At 41.6% G+C, this 23,884-nt stretch overlaps 1 protein-coding gene across 2 annotated transcripts in view; it reads left to right on the forward strand.

The window, feature by feature from the left end:
• The window catches only part of Hhat (hedgehog acyltransferase), a 235,173-nt gene that overhangs the window by 85,014 nt on the left and 126,275 nt on the right, over positions 1 to 23,884 (forward strand). For both annotated transcript variants that reach the window (XM_013015052.1, XM_013015053.1), the window contains one exon: positions 21,647 to 21,682. In XM_013015052.1, coding sequence (XP_012870506.1) covers positions 21,647 to 21,682 — 36 coding nt within the window. The remainder of the gene's footprint in view (positions 1 to 21,646; positions 21,683 to 23,884) is intronic.

The following is a 23,884-nucleotide window of genomic DNA, read 5'->3' on the forward strand; positions in this document are numbered from 1 at the left end:
AGGACAGTTGAAGAATCTGGATCTTTGGTTAGAGAGTTTGTAGATAGGTGGTAGATGGTAAAGTCAGATCTACACACTGCTGCAACTTTGCTACTTCTGCTTTTGAATCATGTTCAACTTCCAATTGGAGAACAGGATGGTCAGCATGAAGTTGATGAGATATATGCTATAATCTATCAGCACCATTGGTATAGAACAGGGAAGGGTGAACATAAAGGAGAAAAGCTAGGCCAGGTGCTGGTTCACCTTTATTGCAAGTAGCCTAGTGACTAAAGAGTTTGCTATTTGACTTTGTGACTACTGTGACTTTGAGCAAGTCATTTAAGCTCTCTGGGCCAGCTAGCTTTTCCAATTCTGAAATGAAGAAAACAATATTACTTGCCTCGTAGTGATGATAGAAGATTGATTGAATCTAGCATCCAGTAGGTTCTTCAGAATTAGTAGCTACTTACTTAAAAAAAAAGTTTTTGTTTTGTTTTTTTTTTGCCAGTCCTGGGGCTTAAACTCAGGGCCTGGGCACTGTTCTTGAGCTTCTTTTGCTCAAGGCTAACACTCTACCACTTGAGCCACAGCACGACTTCTGGCCTTTTCTGTGTATGTGGTACTAAGGAATCGAATCCAGGGCCTCAAGCATACTAGGCAAGCACTCTACCACGAAGCCACATTGCCAGCCCCAGTAGCGTCTTACTTTTGAGGAGGTGTTGAAAACCTAATAAATACAGAGATAACTGAGTTAGGCCAGGTTGGGAAATGGTTGTGGATTGATGGGACTAGTAGGGGGAAAACTCCCTCCAGTTCAGAGCCAGTGGTGTGACAATTCACAACAGACCAGGGTAACGAAGTCATGAGCTCTGCCTTCAGAAGAGGGGCCTTGGTGGCCTCCCTTGGTTGCTTCACTTTCTTTTTCTGTTGGATAGAAGACTAAGAGCAGATTCTTGACCCCAGGTGATGCATGTGTTATTTCTTCCCCTTCACTCCTTCCATGAGCCCCAGCCTCATGGAATGGGGCTGATGAGCAGTATGCTGGTGCTATTCAATGGCTATCCTAGTACCCATGTAACTGGAAAAATTGTCAACCTACTTATTGCTTTCATTTTCTGAGGTATTAAGATGGGGCTAATCATAGTACTTGCTTCACTGTGTTGTTATAAGGGTTGAGTAAGATCATCCACTAAAACACCGAATCTAGGACAAGCCTTGCAGACCCCAAAATCTTAGTGAATCATCACAGTTTCAGATATGAGAGTAAAATTTACATCATTACCTTAAAATTTTTATCAGGAAAGAATGCCTGGTAGGTGGGTGAAGAAGGGGAGAGGGTCTCAGGGGAGGATAGTAATATATGGAAATCATGAGTTTCAAAATGGAAGCCTGGGGTCCCTAAAATCTACCTTGGTATGATCTCTTCCTCATCTCAATCAAGTAAGGAAAATGCATCTTATTAATTGTGGCTTTGCAGTTTCTAACTACTAGATATTTAAATAACTTCATACTTTGTACCTTTTCTGATCGATTCTTTCTCATGATCCTATCTCAACAGACTTATGGAATGTATTTTCCTTTTTCTCACATCCATGTTTAAAAAGTCCCCTTCCGCCAGGCACCGGTGTAATCTTAGCTACTCAGGAGGCTGAGATCTGAGGATCGAGGTTCAAAGCCAGTCCAGGCAGGAAAATCTGTGACACTCTTATCTGCAATAAACCACTAGAAAACTGGAAGTGGCGCTGTGGCTCAAGCAGTAGAGCACTCGCCTTGAGCTGAAGAGCTCAGGGACAGCGTCCAGGCCCAGAGTTCAAGCCCCACAACCAACAACAACAACAAAAAGTCCTCTTCCTTGTTTCTTCGGGCATTGGCTTCCACAGAACTAAGTAGAAAGAAAACATCAAGTTGAGGCAAATGAACCCCTGTTAGATTTTGCTTCCTGTTGGCTTCATGTTGGCTTTCCAAGACAGCATTCCTCTCCATTTCCTCCCTGTGTGGAAGATTTCTGTTCCCATGCAACTGATAAGGCACTGGTGACAGACACCAGGGCTCCTTTCTATGGAAGGGGTTGGTCACCAGTCACCAGACCATAGTGAGCACTGATGAAGAGCCAGACTGTATGGGTTTGGATCATGGCTTCACTACTTATCACCTAGCTCTTAGTGACATTCAGGAAATCTATGCTGAAGGAACAGATGGCCATTCTTCTCTGAAATTGTGATCACTGAGTCTTCAAGCTAACACTCAGATATTATGAATTTCTCTCTGTTGCATGCATCGGCCTCACAGTGCTGTAGGTGTACCATGCTGTGATTTCCCTTGATACTCTACCTCTTTGTCTCCCTGTTTTTCCTCATTAGATATCAGTGCCTGGGGTGCCAAAATATTATGTCTACCTGCAATTTTCATCAGAATACATTTGCCTTGTAAGGAATCTCGAATGAGATATGTGTGTACACCTTTCCTACCTAATTACTGTCATTATGTGATCAGATATTGTGCTGCGTCCTAGATATCAGATGAGGGAGGACGTTGCAAACTTGAAGGAAGAAAAAGAAATTCGGTTCAGACTTTGATATGAGAGAGGCGTCTGACAGCCATTTATCTTTGGGGATGGAAATTTTCTGAGGGAAATGCTGAAGGAAGACATCTCATTCTCTTACAAATGAAGGAGAGAAACATGGATGCAGAGCTGGGGCAAAACTCTTGTAAAACATATCCTCAGAACAACCTACTCATCAGAATAATAATAGTTATAGCATCATCAGAGTCATAAACATATTGTATTCCATTCACCCAGTTGTAAGTGCTTTAATTCTTATAAGCCTGGGAAGTAGGGACTATTGTCATTTCCACTTTGAAAATAGTAAGAGCTGAGGTATAGAGAAGCTGAGAGACTCTCCTTAAATATCCAGTAAGTGGTAGATCTGAGATTTGACCTCAAGTACATGGCTCCTGAGCCTGTTTCTTTAGTCATTCCCTTTGACTGCCTCTAGTGATGTGGAACTGAAGTACGTTGCTCCCTGATCTAGAGTGGAGGTTTGTGTGACCAGATGTGGGAATCAGGGACATGAGAACAATGGTATAGGTACCAAGTTCCAAACAAAGTAAAATAGAAGTGATTCGGCAGGGTTGCACTCAGCAGCCAGTTGGTCTGTAGGCACCAAAGATGGGGAGAAAGGAGGCTGCCATTTTAACCTGAGTCACTGACCTGGTGAATGGTGTGGGGTCGATATGGGATACTGCTTTTATGTTATCCTCAGTATGTTACAAATAGTGATCTAGAAACAATTGCCCCAAGACAAGTGACTTCCTCTCGTGCCTGTGGAGAATTGACTCTGTCTTGCCAATGTCTTCCTCTGACATCTCCTTAATCCATGGCTGCCTGGATGACTGTCCTCATCCTACTCGGTTCATTCAGCCCACTTCAGACTGAATCAGCTCCAATGAGCACTGCCCCTACCCATCCCTGGATCTTTAAATGTGTCCCTGCATCCAAAGCCCAGTTACTTGTAAGTCAGACTTTGTTAACTATTTGCTTTTTGTTCCCATTTAAATTGTGGTGATTAAATTCAAAATACAAGCTGCTATTTCTTTTGAGTGTTTACAGAATTTTTTTGGTGTCTAAATGTTACATCTGTGTGCAGTCATGTCATTCCTGTTTGTTTTGGTGATAACTTGAGGACATCCCAGTGCAGCTGAAAGTATTTATTCAATTAACATTCTTATTAGTGTAATGAATGGTTTTCATTGTCACATTTCATCCAGACGTGTAATGTACTTATTAACTGTAAACAATGGTGTTCATTGTGATATTTCACACAGGCATATAACACATGTACACTCTAGTTATAGGCACATTTGCCTTGGTTTAGGGCTTCAGGCTTACCCACCATCTTCATTCTAATCCACTGTCTGCATAGACACTCAACCCTATACTCTTGTATAATTACAGAATTCTCTGATACTGCTGAAGTGCTTCCTAATGAACAAAGTTAATACTGTATATTCTCCCAAGAAGAGTACAGAGTTACCCAGCAGGGTAAAAGTTGGTTGTCATGCTTGGAAATAGTGCCTTATTCCTTAGCATACTGGATAACCTGGCTGGAATCCGCCATCTTAAATTCTTCACACTCACTTTCCATGACTGTGAAGCAGAACAAGTCATTGTTCCTCCATCCTTCCATGCAGCTCTTTACAAACACAGCTGACTTTGTGACAGGCTTTCTAGTGCTGCCGATGTCTTTCACTAGACCCTTATTCTACCAGGCAAAACACCACCGAGCTTTTAGAGGCCAGACCAGGGACCACCATCACACCATCCTTAGTTTGTATTTTACCTTCACATAGTCAGTGTGACTGCATTTAGCAAGGGTCTTGCATTAATTAGATCAGTGATAGTAGTAGAATGGTCAAATAAACAGCTGTATCAGCCTCTCCTGGGAGCTTGTTAGACATGTAGAACTTTGGGTTCCACACCACTGATTCAGAATTTACTTTGGACCAGATCTCTTTGGAACCTTGAATGCATATTAAAACTTGGGTGCTGGGCTGCTTGAATGCTTAAAGATATGTGCTCCTGACTGACCATGACTGAAGATCACACGGCTGATGGATATGAGTGACCATGATAGCTATGTTCACATGGACCATGGGATCAGTCCCCAGAATTAATTGAGTAACCTTAATTGAGTATCTTTACTGACTTTCCCAAGAAATGGGGCTACAGATGGATTTAAGAGATGGTGGAGAATGAACTTGACCTGCCCCAAGGGCACTGGAAGGTGGCTCTTTAATGGAAGAGATCAGGAATCCAGGAAACCAGACTGACTTAGAGGTGATTGACACAAACCAGATGGAGATCCCTGATCCGTAGCTGCCAAAGCTTAGGAAAGCAGAGTTGCTCTTATTTGTTGAAACAGGACACATTTGTCCTCTCACTCCTCCATGTGACTTCTCTTTTCTGCCTTCTTTCCTGGGATTGTTCATTGTGTGTAAAAATACACAGTGGTGGACCTCTGACACCCAGGAAAGAATGCCCAGCCTTTCATCATCTGAGGCCTGAGGCCAAGCTTCCTTAGATAGTGAATGGCTATTCTTCTTGAATCTACTGTGGGGAGGGTTAGAGACTATTTCCACAGGAGAAGAGACCCACCATTGATTTGAAATGTAGAGCAAGGATGCGGCCTTCCTGCTGAAATGGAGGTGACAGGTCCACGTAGGCAGGCACTGTCGCCAGTTGTGGTGTTTAGAGGATTTGCTAAGAAGTTATTGAAATATACATGAAGGGCACCCTGCTGTTTCCCCCTGGGTTGTGATTAATGGGTGAGTGAGAAGCAGTCAGGCCAGGTTGCTTGCTGCAGTAATATAGTCCAGACTCTTCAGCTGAGGGTGGAGAATCGTACTGACATGAGGGAGGTAAGGGTAGAGGGACAGGCATCACAGTGACTCAGATCCCATTGTGACATGTTGTCAGGCCTAATGTAGACTTGTATCTGAAAATACTGTTTTTCTAGTTGACAACTGACTTAAAAATCTGTAGCAGTTAATTGGTACAACAATGTATTGCCGACTCTGCTTGTATTGCAGTTGAGATTAGGAATCTAATCTCGTGAACTCAAGGCTTTACACTCTTGCTTGACTATTTTTCTCAAGGCTACCACTCTACTACTCTATCACATGTCTATCACAGCTTTTTGCTGGCTAATTAGAGATAAGAATTTTTATGGACTTTCCTGCCCAGACTGGCTTTGAACCTGTGATCTTCAAATTTCAGCCCCCTGGATAGCTAGGATTATAGGTGTAAGCCACCAGCACCTGGCTTTTTCCAGGGTTTCTTAAAGTAAATCTCTACAACCAGATGAGATGTGGTATATGTGAGAGGTTGTATTTCTTCCTACTGAGTGGCTGGTAGACCCAGGAAATAAACAATACGCAAGTAACAAATGCAGAGGGAAAAATGCAGCAAGGAAAGGGAGATTTGGGAAGGTAAGGGTTGAAGTATCCTTGATAGTGTTTCACAAGCACACAATTGAGTAAACTATGAGCCATTTCTTTCATGAGGAATAAAGATCTGGTTTTTACCAGCTCTGGGTACAACCTGTACCTCTACCAATTAAAAATACAGGTGAGCATCCTTTATTTTAAGTGCTTTAAACAGAATGTTTCCAATTTTTGAGTTTTAGAATATTTATAAAGATATTTTCCCCAGTAGAACAGCCCTAATCTGAAGATCTGGCCTTAGGAATCAGATTTTGAATTTTGCATTTCAGATTAGGAATGCTCAGCCTGTACATAACTCGAAGTGTGTTTCTGCTGAGGACTGAATACATATACACATATACACATTTACTTCGCTGATTTTGAGCTCGTGGTTTCCAGTGCTGTAACTCATCTCAGAATGAGGCTCATCTAACCCTGAGTGTTTTTGCCATGCGGTCCACCACAGCCTTCTTATACTTAGAAATATTACACTGCAATTCAACACTGTTCTTAGGAACCATTTTAATCAGCAAAATTGTACCTTTCTCCTCCCCCCAAACTCCCACACAAAATGTGAGAAATATGGTGCTGCATGTATAATAAACAGGCCACTTGGTTTGAGAGCTGAAGCCAGAGGCAGAGTATGCCTTGTGGAATGTTGGATGGCTTAAAGCTTTTGCCATTCTGAGCTTGTCTATGAATAACTGAAAGTTGTTTCCCTAGTTGATTTTGGGGTTCCAGATAGATTTTAGTGAGCTTGTAAATTCACAAATACTGGTGAATACTGACAACTGACTGGGAGTAACCAGAAGAGGCATCACTGAGCAACTGACACCTAATGAAGACCTGGAAGAAAACACATGCATCACACGAGTATCTGGAGAGCTATACGGAAAAGAGGTCTAGTGCAAAGACACTGGCTAGAGGCATGTCTAAAGGGCTCAAGGAACAGGAGGGAGACCTGTGACTGTAATAGAGCAAAAGAGGACCAGCAGGAGAGGTACAGGAGATGAGTGCAGATGAGAGAACTTTGTGCACGTCATTGTGTATGCATTGGTTTTCGTCTTAGTTAGATGGAGGATGCGGAAAGCTGTTGAGCTGAGAAGTAGCTTTGTTCTGTGCTGAGGCAGAAGCAGAAACAGAGGACATGCAGCAACCCAGATCCAAGCCTTGATACATTGACTCACCATTTAAAAACACTTTTCTGCTCTTTCTCGGCCCCTAAATTACTCCCCAGTCACAGATGAGGCCCAACTCCTGGCTGAGTTTTGAGGGCCAGGAAGAGAGCTGAAGTTTACAGTGGCCATTGCTGCTGGTGCTTTCCCTGAAGATGGCTGAACTAATTAAGTGTTCATTTCCATGAAGCTGTTTGGCATTCTGCTTTGTTAGTCTTGCACAATTCAAATTATTTCCCAACACAGCACACCTATAATTACACAGAAGAATCTTCATTTCATTGCTTTTCTGAATAAAAGACATACATGGCTCTTTATTAAGTTTCTCTCTCTCTATTTTTTTTATAACTAAAGTACCAGTCTTTGAGAAACAGCTTTCAGCCACCTTGCATGGGAAAGGGAACCTGGTTTTGATTGCCCACATAAAGATACTTGTAGCTGAAGACAGAGAGAATAATTCATGTCACGTTGCAGTGCTGCTTTAATGAATACAGAAAATACTGTAGGTGATGCATTATTAAAGACATGCATGGCAGAGCTGCGGCATACACAAGCTGAGCGTGAACTTATTAGCATTTCAGGTTGATACCTCTTTTAGATTTAATTAGATTTCAGGCTTCAATCGATTTATTAAATGAATTCCTCACTGCTTAAAAGGTGTAATATGTTCATGACAGTAGCTTTTCATCACTCTCTTCTCATTTCCTCTTATGTTCAGGTGCATCTCATCTTGGATTTGAAGCCAGGGGTTATTTTCTAAAGATATTGCACTGCATAAACCTAGCCTCTTTGGAGTCATGGAGGTGGGCTGTCTGGTTTCTTTTGAGAAAGATCTATTTTTCAGAGCTTAGGCTGACCTCAAACTCTTCCTGCTTAGCCTCCCATATATTGGGATTTACAAATGTGGACCCCACCTGGAAGGAGAGTTTTTTGGTTATTATTGTTGGTGTTATGCCAGCTCTGGGGCTTAAACTTAAGGCCTCACATTCTTGCTTGGCTTTTATATTCAGGACTGGTGCTCTACCGCTTGAACCATACCTCCATTTTTGGCTTTTTTTGCTGTTTACTTGGAGACAAGAGTCTCATAGATTAGTTTGCCTGGGCTGGCTTCAAACCATGATCATCAGATCTTTAAGTATGGCCTTATAGGATTGCCTGTAGGTTGCCTGCCATGAATGCACCTCTAGTAGATTTTTCCCACCTGTCAATGTAACTATATAAAACAATATCATCTTTCTGTTTCAGTGGCCCGTTGTCATTGTGAATCTGTGTGTATTATTTTCCCACAAAATCCACAGACCTTTATTTCTCCTGTGGTAAGGATACCCTTGGGACTTTTCAAATAGCGGAAAATTAAATGGAGTCATACCCTGTAAGTAATTCTCTTTTTTTTTTTGGGTCCGGTCATGGGGCTTGAACTCTGGGCCTGGGCGCTGTCCCTCAGCTCTTCAGCTCAAGACTAGTGCTCTACCACTTGAGCCACAGCACCACTTCTGGCTTTTTTCTTTTTGCTTATGTGGTGCTGAGGAATCAAACCCAGGGCCTCGAGCATGCAAGGCAAGCGCTCTACCACTGAGCCACATTCCCAGCCCTGTAAGTAATTCTCAAGATAAGCTAGAGATCTAGATTACAAACTGCAGTCATTTCTAGATGTTCACCCTTTGTTTAGAAGAGTAGAAATCTGGGGTCAGGGGGCATCCTAATCCTGTCTGCCTGTGTGATCTCAGGCAGTAGTGGGGCATCATCCTCCCCATCTTTGAAGTAAGGCTCCTAGTCCCTTATCCAAAGGCAGCAGACGTCTACTTCATGTCTCATGGTTCCTTTTGGCTTTGGACTGTGTGTGTGTCTATGTGTTCAGTAAGGAGGATAGTGTGAAAGAGGAGGGGGAGGGAATCAAATTCTAATAATGAAAACTATGATGTAGATAATTAATGTCTGTAATATGAAGTAGAAGAAGTGGTGTTATCATATGTGTCCTAATTTTCTCAGTGAATCATACCTTAAAGTGATCTGTAAACCTTGAATTACCTATTCCCCTTCTTCTCTCTCTGGTTCCTGAAGCATCTATAAGTAAGTTTGTGGTCCTGGGTTGCTATGTGCAGAGTACTGTTGAGGTGGGGCTAGAGGTAATGGAGTCTTTTTGTTCCTCACTGAGACCAAATTTGGCCCTCAGTATTTTGTTTCAGGTTGAGTGGTTACTGGAAGAATGAGAGAGATGGGGGGAGAGAGAAAAGAGAGAGAGAGGAGAGAGTTCAGCATATAAATGAAAAAGCAGAAAAATAAAGAGGCCAGACCCCATCTTGTGCAGAAGTGAATCCAATGAATAGACAGGACTGAGAATAAAGAATATATCTGTAAACCTGACCTTTTTAAATGACAGTACTGGAATGTGAACTCAGAGCTTTATGCTTACGAGGCAAGTGCTCTGCCACTTGAGCTATGTCTGCAGCCTTTTTTGTTTTCTGCTTTAGTTATTGTTTTTTTAAAGATAAGGCCTGGCAATTTTGTCTGGGGTTAGCCTTGAACTGTGATCCTCCTACTTACCCCTCCTGTGTAGTTAAGATTACAAATGGGTGCCACAGTTCTTGACCTAAATCTGACTTTTTGACATGGAAACTTCCCTGTAGGATGTGTAGCACACAGTCCCAGGATCTGATGACTAATGTGAATCCTTCTGGATATGGATGGACTCAGCCTCAGTAGATTTCTTTGCCCCCGCTGAGACCCATGGCCTAATCTTTGTCTTTGCAATTGCTTAGTAACGGTCCAAGTCTCCTTCTTCTCAGTGCTCCAGCAGAATAGACACATAGACTGCTCCATCAGCTGCTCTCAGGATCTAGGACCACAGGGTTTCACACTCCAGGAGCCATGTGATATTATGCTCCCAGAGGGCCTTCAATAAGCTACTATATCAGGCCTTTGTTTACTGCTGGAAGAAGGAATTAAGAGTTAAAAATCTTTAAAAATTTCTCCAGCTTTAACATTGTTTAGATGCTGAGAATTGAGGTAGGAATTTGACGTGCCTGAACGAGTATCCTCATAAATTTGTTCTTACCCATGTAACCCTCGGGATTCTGTCCTCATGTGAAGCAAATAGTCACTTTTCATGAGACTTTCCTCTTTAATAATTTCTTAGCCCCCCTGAATTCATCCCTAATGATGGGAGCATAATTAGGATTTTAATTACTACAGTGGCTAGCTACAACATAGTGACATTGAGATACAAAGTGTTCTCACAATCAGGGAAATGGCTGTTAAATGACATATTTTTGAGTTCCTTCTAAGGGTCCATTAGGCTAATGCTTACTTATAATGAAGACACTCTAATCAGCTTCTCATTTCTTCTTCACTCATTTTGAAGTATTGTTCTGGAGATGCTCAAAGTGCTGTTCACATTATTAATAATTAGAGCTGTTACCTAGAAACAGGGTACTCTTCTTAAGTACCTGCAGGTCTGCGTCCATATCTGACAGACTAAGGGCAAGACTGACCGAGCCGAAGCAGATATAATTAGGTGTCCATCTCAGTAGATGGGCTGAGTACACACATGCATGTACACACACACACACACACACACACACACACACACACACACACACATTCTCTCTCACTCTTTCTCTCTCTTTCTCAAAAGTCAACCATATTCATCTCAGGCATCACTGCTATCTAAGATCAAACTTCTTAATTCTCATCTGGTCAGCCTGGGCAATAAGGAGACTAGTGTCCCTTCCCCTACACTCCCAAGTCCTACACAGGCTGCTCTCCTGAAGGCAAACTTGATTTGCCGACTGCCCCATGGCTTTGAAAGCTGCTCTCTTCAATCAAGAAGGAGCAATCTACCTCTGGAGAATGTGGACAGGAAGGATAATGAAGTCCCCAATATCTCTCAACTTAGAGCCGTGTAATTATTTTCAATTGTTTTCATTGGCTGTTCCTCATATCAATGATGCGATTTTTCACATTTCACTCCTGAGAAGATCAGATCTTGGGACAGAGCTTAGGGGAGCGGAAAGGGGTGGGAACTGTGAGCCATCCACCCGTGTGGCAGTAGACAGGGCTTGAGAGTGAGCTCAGACAGTGTGCACTGCAGGATCTGGGTAAGGACCCGCTGGTTATTGGTTAAGGAATGGGAGGTGTGGTTACAGAGGCTACATCTAGCATTCATTGATAACAACCAAGAGGGATGTTTAACAATGGAAGAGGATAAACACATTTCCTATAGAGACTCATCTCAGGGATACTCAGTTGAGGGGCATATGTCATCAGTGTCCTGAAGGGAGTTTGAAGGGTTTCTGTCACAGAGCGTGGTCCTCATTCACATGTTGTTTTTCGGGGGAGGGTAGAACTGAGGTTTGAACTCATTGGCCTTCTACCTCTTGAGCCATGCTTCCAGCCCTGCTTTTTTGCTGGTTGCTTTGGAGATGGAGCCTAGTGGACATTTTTGAGCTGGCCTCAAATGTCCATCTCAAGTTCCCAGACTCCTGAGTAGCTAGGATTACAGGAATGCAGATTTGGCTTATGACAGCTAGGAAGTACGTGTCTCATTATGTGTTTATAATGTGACCCTGAGAGGGATGGAGAGTGGATAACTGGGAAGAGTGATCCAGAGATACTGGGGAAGGGGTTCATGTGTGAACACATCACCCCAAAATATGTCACTTTGCCATATTGGTTATTTTGAGCAAAAGGAAACTGAGAACCAGTCAGCAATAGAAAAGCTCTTTACTCAACAGATGAAAATAAAATGTAAACCTTTTTGTAAAGGAAATTTACATTTATAGAGGAAATATTAATCAGTAAAGGCATCTGTGCCAGAAACAGCTAGTGGGAGACAGCTTTTGTCAGCTGAGAGACTGATATATACATTTGAGCAAACATTTCTCCCTTCCCCTTACTGTAATTTGCTTCCACACCTCCCCTAGAAACCTACACCCCTATTTTTTGATCTGTGGCTCAGGATGATGTATAAGTCTCCACTTGGCATTTCATTGTGTCTTATATTTTTGTGAGATTCCTGTACATCTATGTATAACTAACATTGTTTTCCTCCTGTCAATCTCTTTTATGCAAATTTTAATTTGTAGTGAAGTAGGGATGCTGGGTCTAACTGGTGTCATCTTGTCTTCATGGTGAAAGAAGGTGAAGCATTCTTGAATTCCTAGAGGCAGGGCAGGGACTTGGATGATAGGTTACTGGACCTGTCAATCCTATGTCTTGAACTTAGGAGACACTTGAGTTTCCTGTGACCCTGCCTCCTGACCCGGACACTACTTAGACTCAGACCAGCTCAGGCACCATCCCAACATGCCTTGTGTGCTATTTCTTCTGTGCTTCCTGTGTCTCCTGTGTGTCCTCTCTCCTGGTTTTCCTCTGGTCAACATGGAGTCCTACTTCAGCTCTCCATAGGGGTTGATCTGTGTTGTTGGTATTGTTTTTCTGCACTTTCTTTCCTCTCCTGCTCTCTTGGCTCAATTTCATAGCAGTGTTAAGTGTATTTGTGGGGCAGCAGGTCTTTTAGACAGGAGTCTACCTACAGATACTGGCTCTCCAGTAAAGATTCCCAATTCGACCTCTCAAAATGTGGCTTCTCTGTATCTTGCTGAAGGAGGTTCCTTACAACAGTAGGCCAACCAAAAAAGGATAGAAAAAAGCAAATTTCTATCTATTTTGACAGACCAGCCCAAGAGTAGCTTCTCATGTAGCAGGTATACCTATAAAGGTCATCTGTCATTAATGATGGGTGACAGTCTCAAGGAAGTTCCCTGAAAAGAATAAAAAAGAAGTCCCTCACCTCAGCCTTTTAGATTCTTATCTCTAATGGAGCATATGAATTTCAGGCAGACACATAAGGTAAAGGACAGAGATTTATTCAGCCAGCAAGGTAAAAGGTCACACATGCCTTATAGACAAGGCATGGCCATATAAGAGAGGGGAGTATACACCTAGACATGGGTGTAGGCACTTGACAGGAGCACTAACATTTGGGGAACTGAAAGTTGGGGCTGGAGTGGAAGGTCCCCATTATTAAGCAAGTATTCGGGTTGATCATTATCTCAGTTATTGTTCTCTGAGGAGTTCCAGAGAAGTTGTTATTGCTGTCATTACTTCAGGGAACAATCTGGTTCCCATGAGATGTGCACTCTTGCTCTAGGGTATGGTCACCTCATGATTGTAGGTACTTGTCCTCCCTTGGGAGGTGGCCTGTTCTGGTAGACTCTGCTGTTCCTTGGGGGTAGTTTCAGTACCCTGTTATATAGGTGACATCTATTAGTCGTGTCCTTTACGGAATCCAGGGTGACTTCAGGAAAGAGACACAGAGCAAATGAGATAGAAGCATAATTGGTGGGCTCAAGTCAGGACTCCGTGCTTATAACGTCTTTGTGGCGACCCCACATACCCATAAAATTACCAGCCACACCCCACACCTTTTTCTCCCTTTCTTTTTTGCTGTGACACCTACCCCCCAACATACCATATATTCTAGTTTTCTGGTATGTGTGTCCCTGGAGGATTGATGAGCTAGCCTTGAAGAGGTCAGTGTGGGGAGAGGAGGGCCAGCTAAACTGGAAGAGTAGAAGTAAAGAAAAGTAAATGAGAAGCAGGGGCACAATTGGGATTCCTTAGGAGGAAGGAGGTTAAAGTCAATCAGAAGTCCTGTCAGTTTAACTACATAATTGCCCTCCTCTCCTAATTAAATGCAGAAATATTTAGTAAACACTGATTAAAGCCCTCCAGAGAGAGAAGCAGATCTAATTTTAGGGTCTTATTTTGTGCTCCTTGACTGGTAGTTGTCTCCATTTTATTATTCACTTGATTTTATCTTCTCCCAGTAATAATTTCATAGGAACTACCTTTTTTAAAATTAGGAAGCACTGTTGCCTATGAATAAACTAAAATTGGGATAAAACTGGCATTCCTGCCTTCATTTTTCATCTGTCTCCATTGTCATAGTACTTAGAGTCAGGCTGTTTCTCGATTCTACACTTGGGCATGTTAATTACTCAAGGATTTGTGGTCTAAAAACCAGTGATACTTAATTTATCTCATCCTCCTTCACAATGGAAGGTACAGAGGTAAGAACACTGTTAGCTTTTATGTTGTCCTGTTCTAGGACACCTTTCCTCTTTGAGGCACTAGAATGATGACCTTAAACCTGTTAGGTTTTTAAAAAGAGGTAGCCAAGTAAGAACAGCACCAGCACGCACGTGGTATTCAGGTAAGGGGTAGGTTTATTCAGTAGACCTACTGGGACCAGGCAAGGTTGGCACTCCACGTGGCTGGGAAAGGCTTGGGAATGAGAGAGAGCTGGGAAAGAGAGGAGAGAGAGAGGAAAGAGCTAGAAAAGAGCAGAGAGGAACAGAGAGAGCTAGAAAAAGAACAGCAAGAGAGAGAGGGGGGGGGCGTCTGGGCCTGCGCTAGGCCTTATCTAGGGTGTGGGCGGGGAAAGGTGTGGCCACATCAAATTCAGATGTGACCTCAGCGGATGCAGATGTGACCTCTTCCAGGTGTCCCATTTGCCTAGGTAACGCAGGTACTGGGTGGAGACTTTGCTGCGAGGAGGGTGGAGTCTGCTAGCCATCCAGCAACGGACCTTACAAAACCTACATTCATCTTGGATTTTAGGAATTACAAGACTGATCAATAAACATTTCATGACAAATGTCAAATCTACCCACCTCCAGGCAGCAGGGACTATCTTAACATGACTGGGCCCTGCCTGAGCGATCCTGAAATGACCAGCAATCAGATCCACGTGCTCAAGACTGATGATTAATTATACGTGCTTCTTATCCCTGCTCTGTATAATCTAGGAGCTCAAGCAAGTTCCCCCAAAGAGACTTGGAGCCTCTGAACCCCTTTATCTGTTTTTCCAGTGTGGCTATGTGCATTGCTTATTTGGAGTTGGTAAAGCTGAAGTGTTGGTGAGGCTTCCTATGTGACCATGTGTGAATGCAAGACACAGGAGAAGGTGTGCCTGCGCATCCCAGACCCTGGTCCCCAGCGGTCTAGAGAGCCAGTCCTTTGTGAAGGCCAAAAAGTCACTCCCTGTTATTTGAGATCATCTTTCAGGGGCCATAATCTCCAATGCTTTCCCACATTGTAACAGCTACTGAGACACAGAGGGCACAAAGCTCTTGACAGCCCATTTAATAACAAAATATCATGCAGAGGTCCACATGGTGTCTGAAACACATGCTTTGGGGTCCTCTCACCAGGACCATGGCCTTGGAACCAGCACACATTGCACCTCTGAGTTTATTTTCTGTCATGAGGAGTCTGTTCCTCCAGCTCATAGATGCTGTAATCTTCATGCCATGTTTGGCCTGGATGGAGGGAGGACCCAGAAATAGTTTAGAGGAAGAAAAAGAAGAGAAGAACTCAAACTTGAAGACATTCTAAAGAATGAAATGCATCTCAAAGCATCTCAGGGAATTTTCAGCCTTCATAGAGAATCTACTGGAAGCATGGACCATGGATTTCTGTGAATAGAGATATGTCTCAGCTAATTTCCTTGGGCATCTCCATTTGAGTTGAGATAGTTTTACTCAGATTTGGCCCCCAAGAGAACTCCCCAGGGGGACTTTTATGTGGGCAGAAAAGCTGAGGTTATTACCAAATAGAAGACTTAACATGGTTACACAAGAAGTGGTTTTCTGGCCAACTCAAACACTTTAGAAAGCTTTCCAGGTTTTAAAGCCCTTTGTGCCTACAGGTAAAAGCCCCAATGAGATGAAAGTTCTGGCACAGGGAAAGAAACAGGCACCCACTGAATTATGAGTGACCTCGTGCGAGAACTTTAAGGAGGTCTGGAGCACTTAACTTAGGTGTCAGTTCTTTTTTAAAAATTATTCTTTAAGGAGTTGTACAGCGGAATTGCCATTTAACAAAGCAGATTATGAATATAGTCCATATTGGTCAGCGTTGCCCCTTCCATCATTCCTACCCATTCCTCTCCTACCCACCCCTTCTTTTCCTATTGTTAATTTCGTAGACTTGTCCTTTTCATTTGTCTGCTCTTCTTCATTTGTCTCCTCTTCATTTGTCTACCCTTTTCCCCTTGACCCCCACTGTACCTAAAGGACGCACTTCTCTTAATTCTTGTCAAGTATAAAACATTACAAAGTAGAGACCTTTAATTTAGACACATATTAAACTATGAAGCTGCAAAACAGTCAAATTGTGTTATGCATCTGCAATATTCAGCTATTTCATAGTATCTGTCAAAAAGATTCCATTTTTGTTTGCATGCAGGCTTGTGCATGCGTACACATATGTATGTATTTTCCTTGATGAAGATAGGAATAAATGGCAATGAGGTAGTAATTACTTAATGTGCCCCTAAGTCTTCTGAGACTGTAGTCTATCTAAATTCATTTAAAGGATTTGGCAACTCTAAAATCTACAGAGCAGGCTGAAGTCTTAGGAAAGAGTTGATGTGATCTTGAGTCTGAATCCAGTTTAGAGAAAGAATTTCTTCCTACTAGGGCTTCTCTTGAGGTCTTCAGTTGACTGAACGAAGATTACCACACAATGAAAGGTAAACGGAAGTCTACTGATTTAAATGTTAGCATGTGTAAGAAATACTTTTCATCACCACATTTAGGCTAATGTTGAGTCAAAAAGTTAGTGCTATAGCTTAGCCATGTTGAGACAGAGCCAACCAACCAGGTCTGGATTGTTAAAGAGAGGTTTAAGCTGAAAACATTAGTTTTGGGGGCCTTTAACCAATAAAGCACTCACAACCTTGACACTAGGTACCTATTTTCCTCTAGTGCTTACCAGGGGCTTTCTACCTATGGATAGGAAATGTCCCATGGCCAATTTGTTGTGGTCATGATTGCATTAAAATCCACCTGAAGATGCTTTTTGGTGGTTAATTGGGGATAAAAGGGTCTTACAGACTTTCCTGTCTGGGCTGGCTTTGAATCTTGATCCTTGGCTTCCCCAGTAGCTAGGATTATAAGCATAAGCCACCAGAGCTGGGCTTATTTATTATGTTTTTGACTGCTCCTGGTCAAAATCACATGTGTTAGATGAACAAATAAGGTACGCTTGTGGTAAGTTTTCTTGACATTTCTATCTTTTAGTTAGATACACATATTAGCTAATTTATTCCCATATAACAAAAACACACATTTGAATGTATACTAGATTACACAATTTCTATGCTAGACTCCATCTGGGAAATATAACAAAGGTGGTACAGAGGGAAGAGCATTAGGAATCAGTAGGCATGAGGGCAGGCTTCAGTTACATTCGTTTTTGCTCTTTGGCCGTAACTGCTTTAAAAAAAATTCATTTTCATTTTTTATTGGCATCAGTCAGATCTACAAAGATGTTTAGTTAACAAGTCTGTGTATACAATTGTTGTTGTTAATAATCACCTTTTTATCATTTTCCATCCTCCTCACTTCGCAAACGAGTCTCATCTACTTGCCTGGTCTCATTTTCACACATGTAGATAGCTTTTTTTCTTGTAGCACCATTTCAAACTCAAGAAAGTGAGAATTTTAATCTTTGTTCTACAGTTGGTTAATTTGTAAGGATCAATTGAAATAATAGACATGGTTGTAATTTGTTATCAGCAAGACACTCTGCTTTCTCTCTGAATATATGTGTACATACAATTTTAAATATTTATTATTAATACCTTTTGGGTTTTTCTGGGACCTATTGTAATCATACTTACTTGAAGTTCAGACATTTAGAAAACTGAGTGAAATAAAAACTCTCAGCATGTACTATTCAAGGAATATAGGTAAGGCCTCTTGATTTTTTTTTGTTTCAGTTGAATACCCACATTAATTATCTATTTCTGCTGACTAAATTATCTCCAGATTTAGCAATTCAAATTTAAAAAATTATCATGCCAGGAGGTCATGGATCCTTGTGTTGCTTAACTGATCATTAGACACGGGGTGAGGATCTACCATCAGGCATGGCTGTAGCTAGCTACAGAACTAAATGAGCTAGAAGACTTATTTTGAAGCCTAGCCCTTATGGCTGTTGGCTGGAGGTGTCAGTCCCTCGTCTCCAAGGCCTTGGGGCCATCAAGACAGTATTGATAGCTTCCACCAGACACGTGATCCAAGAAATCAAGAGGGAGAGCATAAGTAATTGTGAGGAGAAGTGACAGGATCTGTTACAACCTGATCTCAAGGTGAGATGTGCTGTGCTCACTTCTGCTGTGATTCTCTTCAGTTCTGCTTTGCTAGTTACATGGATTTGTCCTGCTATGATGTGAGAGGGAGGTGCAGGGTGAACACCAGGTAGTGTAGATCAGCAAAGCCTATCTTGGAAACTGGCTACCACAGTTCTATATAGCAAGATACAAAATGACTTATAAAAAGATTTAAGAAACACCACTTGGCCACATCTTTGTTATTGGGCAGAAGACCACAGTAGCTGGCAGAAGTCCATTTAAGAAGATCACTTGTTGGAACTCTCTCCCAATGGTGGGTTACATTGACTGTAACAGCGTGAGTATAAACACCAGTGACTTACATGGATGTCTTCATGAAGCAAATGGAGCATGCACTGGTGTTCTTTCACTACCCTGGTGGATTTCTCTGTGTCTTTTACCTATCTGATTATCTAAAAAGTACTTCCACTGTTGAGAGGTTCTTACTTCAAACCCATGGCCTTATTTTACACCTAACTCTGTGGCTTGCTCCAAGTATTTTATAGAATACAGTGCGTGGGCTTGTACTATGAGTTATATTGGCTGCACTTTCTCTGTGTGATGCTGGCTTAGAAACGTGTGTGGTCTGCATAAAGAGCTTGTGGGCAATCCTACCTGTAGATTAAATAGTGTCTAATTAAACTTTTATATTTTGTGAATAGGGATTATTATATCCATAAAGGTTTGTTCCACTCGAAGGAATCGTGTAGAATAATTACAGATAGGATTTGTAATATAATTTGATAGAACCTGCTGTGAGAAACAAATCGGTCTTAGCTATACTTTTTTTTCCCCTTAGTGTAAGTGGCTGAAAAAGAACAAATTGTCTTTGAAGTGCTAATGGTCCTTAGCATTGGTTGCACAGTTAAATGAGCAGCCCAGAGCATAGCACAAAGTGAAAACATATGGCCACTGGCTTTCAGCTCAGACACTGTGGGAGTTTGAAAATGGAGCTGTTCCTAGATATCAAATGCATGCTACCAATTAGCTGGGAAGGTGCTGTTTTATAAGAGCCTCCTAGTTTGGTGTTGGCTGTTCGTGTGACATGATCATACTGTGTGTCAGTCAGGCAGCCACAGACTTCTACTGGCTTGTTAAGTTGAGGAAAGTGAATCAAGGCTTTCTCCATGTACCAAGCCACTGGTCCTTGCTCATGGCTGGTACTCTACTAGTTGAGCCATACCTCCAGTCTGACATTTTGCTAGTTAATTGGAGATAGAGTTTTGTGGACTTTTCTACTTAGGCTGGCTTTGAACCATGATCTTCCAAGCCTCAGCCTCCTGAGTAGCTAGGATTACAGATATGAAAAGAATCAGATGTGATTAAAAATAAAAAGTATCTATCTGTTGCCTTTCTAAACTGTCAACTATAAGTAGGGACTGTCTGCCTCAGCCACTGTCAATATCTAGCCTACAGTAGAGACATCAAAAATATTTGTTGAGGGCTGGGAAGGTGGCTCAGTGGTAGAGCGCTTGCCTTGCATGTCTAAGGCCCTGGGTTCAATTCCCCAGCACGACATAAGCAAAAAGAAAAAAGCTGGAAGTGGCACTATTGCTCAAGTGGTAGAGCGCTAGCCTTGAGCTGAAGAGCTGAGGGACAGCGCCCAGGCCCAGAGTTCAGGGCCTACGACCAGACCCCCCAAAAAAAATTGTTGAAGAGGGGGAAATTAAGTTCTTTGTTCTCTGGAATGGCTCTGTAGCCCAAAGGAGCAAGATTTGTAGTACAATAGGTGTATGATACTATGTTTTCTCAGTTTTTTCTATTAATAGCAGTAAAAGTTAATATTTCTAGAAATACATAAAATTGGAAATTTTAGAGATTGTTTACAATATATAAGTTTTTGTATATGTGTGCTGGTACTCAGGACCTGGGCACTCTCCCGTAGCTTTTTCCCCTTAAAGCTAGCATTCTACCATTTGAACCACAGCTCCACGTCTGTCTTATTGGTGGTTAATTGGAAATGAGAATATCATGGACTTTCCTACCTGGGTTGGTTTTGAACCTCGATCCTCAGATCTCAGCTTCCTAAGTAGCTAGGATTACAGGCGTGAGCCTCTGGCACCTGGCAAAAATCTGTTTTAATCTGCACCCATTAATTCTCTTATTACTAATATCCACTTGATACCTGTGGTATGGATTTTTACTTACATAACTGAGTAAAGTGTTTTTGGTTTGGGTTGAGAATTTTAAAAAATTCGGTACTAATACAATTGTAAGAAGACTTTGCATCTCATCCAGGATAATGTAAAATCAAACGAAACAAGTCAGCTATTCCCCGTAGAGCTTTCTTTAGTGAATAGCTTTGTGCAGAAGATTTAAAAATAAATGGAGTTTGTATATCTTGAATACCATTTTTTCCCCTGCGTTTTCTAATCATCTTGGTTAAGTGATGTGGTGAATGACGTATTTTAGCTTTGAGTTTTTCTATTCTCCCCTAGGAGGGCCTATGATCTGTAAATAGGCAAATTAGTACATAAAAGAATCTTATCTAGGGATACAGGTAGACCCATTGCAACAATGAGATGTACGAGATGCTATGTTGAAACAGGGCCGGGGGAGGGGGGTCGAGGGAGGGAGCATAGTCATGGAGATGGGAGGGCCGGGATGGTAGGGGAAAAACAAAGGAGGAGGCAACAATGCTTGAAAAGAAATGTACGCATTGCCTTGCTCATGTAATTGTAACTTCTCTGTACGGTATTTTCACAATAAAAAAAACTTACTAAAAATAAAAAAAATAAATTAAAAAAAGAATCTTATCATTTGAAAGTGTCCCATGGGAATCATATTTTAATAACAGCAGTCACCACTGTCAAATAGGATGAGGCGCCATTCATGCCGTGTAGCTCAGAGAAGGAACAGGAGTAAAGCCAGAAGCTAGCAACGGTCAAGGCATGAATTGGTGGACTTCACTCCACGGTGAATTCCTGTGTCTTATATCCTGGCAGGATAACTAACTTATTTAGGGACTCACCTATGGAGAGAGTGGAAGGCATCTGGAAATCTACCTGTATGACCTTTGTTTCCAGAAAGGGAGTCTAGACTTGCTTCAACACCCCTTTGCTATAAGAGCTGTGGTGCTCACTAGAATCAACCAAAGAGCTTGTTGAATTGCTGGACTCTAGCTCTGATTTCTGAATGTATTTGCCTGAGGTAGAGGCCTGAACACTTGTATTTCCAGCAATAATGCCATTGCTGCTACTTCTGCAGCATACCTTGAGGACAGCTGTCATAGAAAATCTGTTTTTCATGATACAAATTATATGTACAAGTCCTTTATTACTGTAAATATGTTTTATTCATAGACTTTTTTGTCTCCTTTGAATAGGCATTTTGATGTTGGACTACATAATTTCTTAATCAGGTAAGTCAATACTTTTTGTTGTAGATATCATTGAAAAGCATGTCTGTTATGGAAGAATGTAAAGGAAAATAAATCATTGTTATGTATCTTGATAAATGATAGTAATTGTATGTTTGTCAAGAAAATATTGCTCACAAAGTTTTGTGTGTATATGCGTGCATGTGTGTGTTTACTACAATTACACATGCTTGCTTATATGACCAAGGAAATCTATATTTAAAGGAGTTTATATCTTAAGGGAGGGTTCAATAAAATGTTAATTCCTGCTAGTAGAATACTGGAAAGATAAATAGGAAAGTGAGTACTGCTGACTTCTATTCAATCATAAAATGACCCAGTAAGCCATTTTCCTCCACTGAATTTAACCTTTTTAAAACGGAATCCATTGCTTCATTTACAATCATGAAGATAAAAACTTTAAAAAAAGATAAAAACTTGTTCATAATTGAAAGAGATTATAGTTGGCAATTTAGATTCTAATTTACTGGTGATTTTTTTAAAGTCAGTTGGCTTATGGGGTATATTAATTTCAAATCATTACTAAATCAGACAGAAATTACATGGAAATATGCCAGAATATTAAGTATTTATCAGGATATAAATGAACTTAAAAAATCAACTTTGCTATGCTTTCTGAATTTTTCATATTCATTATGCATTGCTCTAATAATGATAGAGATTTTTATTAAAATTCCTGTCAAATTATGTAAGTGAGTCATGGATTCATTGCAAAGTTTGTAAGGAAACCAGGAAGCATGTGGAATTAGTTGCCTTCTGCTAATGTGTAACTAAACGCTAATTAATTCTAATAGTTGGCTAAAATCTGTAGCTTAATCATAGGTTTTACATAGCTATTAGGGCGTCTCAGTTCCCCACAAGACATGGCCATCTTGTTCTTTATGGGTAAGATCCTATTTGAAGGGAAATGTCCATAATTTATTTCATCTCTACTTATCATCTCTGCTGGATTACCCATCACAACTTTCCGAACGAGGCCATGAGTATCTTGTTGTCTTCTCCCAGGCCTCATCCCAAGCTACCCCTTTGGAATGTCCTCAGCCTATAAGAGTATTTAAACAGGAGATATGAAGGGCCTCACTCACCGGAAAGGCAAGCATGAGAAAGCCCTATCTAAATGGATCAGCGAAAGCTATCTGAAAGCACTTCATGGAATAGTTTAGACTTTTGACCTGATACCTTTGGTACTTTATACTCCTGTTATAGAACTATTCACATAATGCCTTATGGTAGATACACATCTATTCTTTCCTTACTTTCCCTAGTAACTTTAGGGCAAGGATCATAGCTTAGTTACCTACTAGTGATTAAATTTAGAAACGTGTGGAATCAATCTTTGGTAAGCATTTGTGGTAGGAGTGAATGAATGAAAGATGAGAGTATGTCAGATTGAGAAGATGGTGCTCAGTCATTTATTTCAGCAATTATGAATCCTATGTTGTACCATTTACTTGATGATGTCCAGAATGCTGTCATTTGTGAAAATGAGTGATTGATTTAGAGCTTTGCCTGAGCCTATCCCTTGGCAGACTGTGTCTTGATTGAGTGGTGTCTGCCTGTGGGATTCCTGTCTCCCTTTCCTTGTCTCCTCTACTTGGCCTGGAGGAAGGAGAGGGAGTGGATACATAGTTCCTATGTAGCTGATGTTGGAACCCCTTGGCCTGGGTGGGAGGCCTTTGGGGCAGATCCTAGAAGATGCTCTAGCGAGTTATCATCATCACTGTTGTATGAAGCAAACGGAACGTGGGGTAGGATTGGGTCTAGGGAACTTCTTTCTGTCCTTGTAAATCCCTGGAGATTTTCTGACTCTGGGAGGACAGAGCAAATCACCATGTGTTGTTTGTCCATTTGGAAGTGAGAAGTCAGTCTCTCCTTCTGGACGTCCTCAGACTCTTTATCCCCCATCACATGGCAGCATCCTCAGTTCCTCCAATTAAACAATGTAACTACGCCAGGAGTCACTTTCTCATTCTGCTTCCCAGCTTAGGAGCAGGGTGTGAGGGTAGAGAGGGGGTGAGGTGGGCCCAGCATGAACTGCAGGGAGGCAGGATCTTGCTTTATTTGCAACTCTCTTTAGAAAAGTTTTTTTCCCACCAGTTGTTTAAGGATACAGGTGGACCTGTTGCAACAATGAGAAGTACAAGTTGTCATGTCCAAAACGAGCTTTACAACGTCGGTGCGGGG

The sequence above is a fragment of the Dipodomys ordii genome, unplaced genomic scaffold, assembly GCF_000151885.1.
Source record: "Dipodomys ordii isolate 6190 unplaced genomic scaffold, Dord_2.0 Scaffold26, whole genome shotgun sequence".
Taxonomy (NCBI): Eukaryota; Metazoa; Chordata; class Mammalia; order Rodentia; family Heteromyidae; genus Dipodomys; species Dipodomys ordii.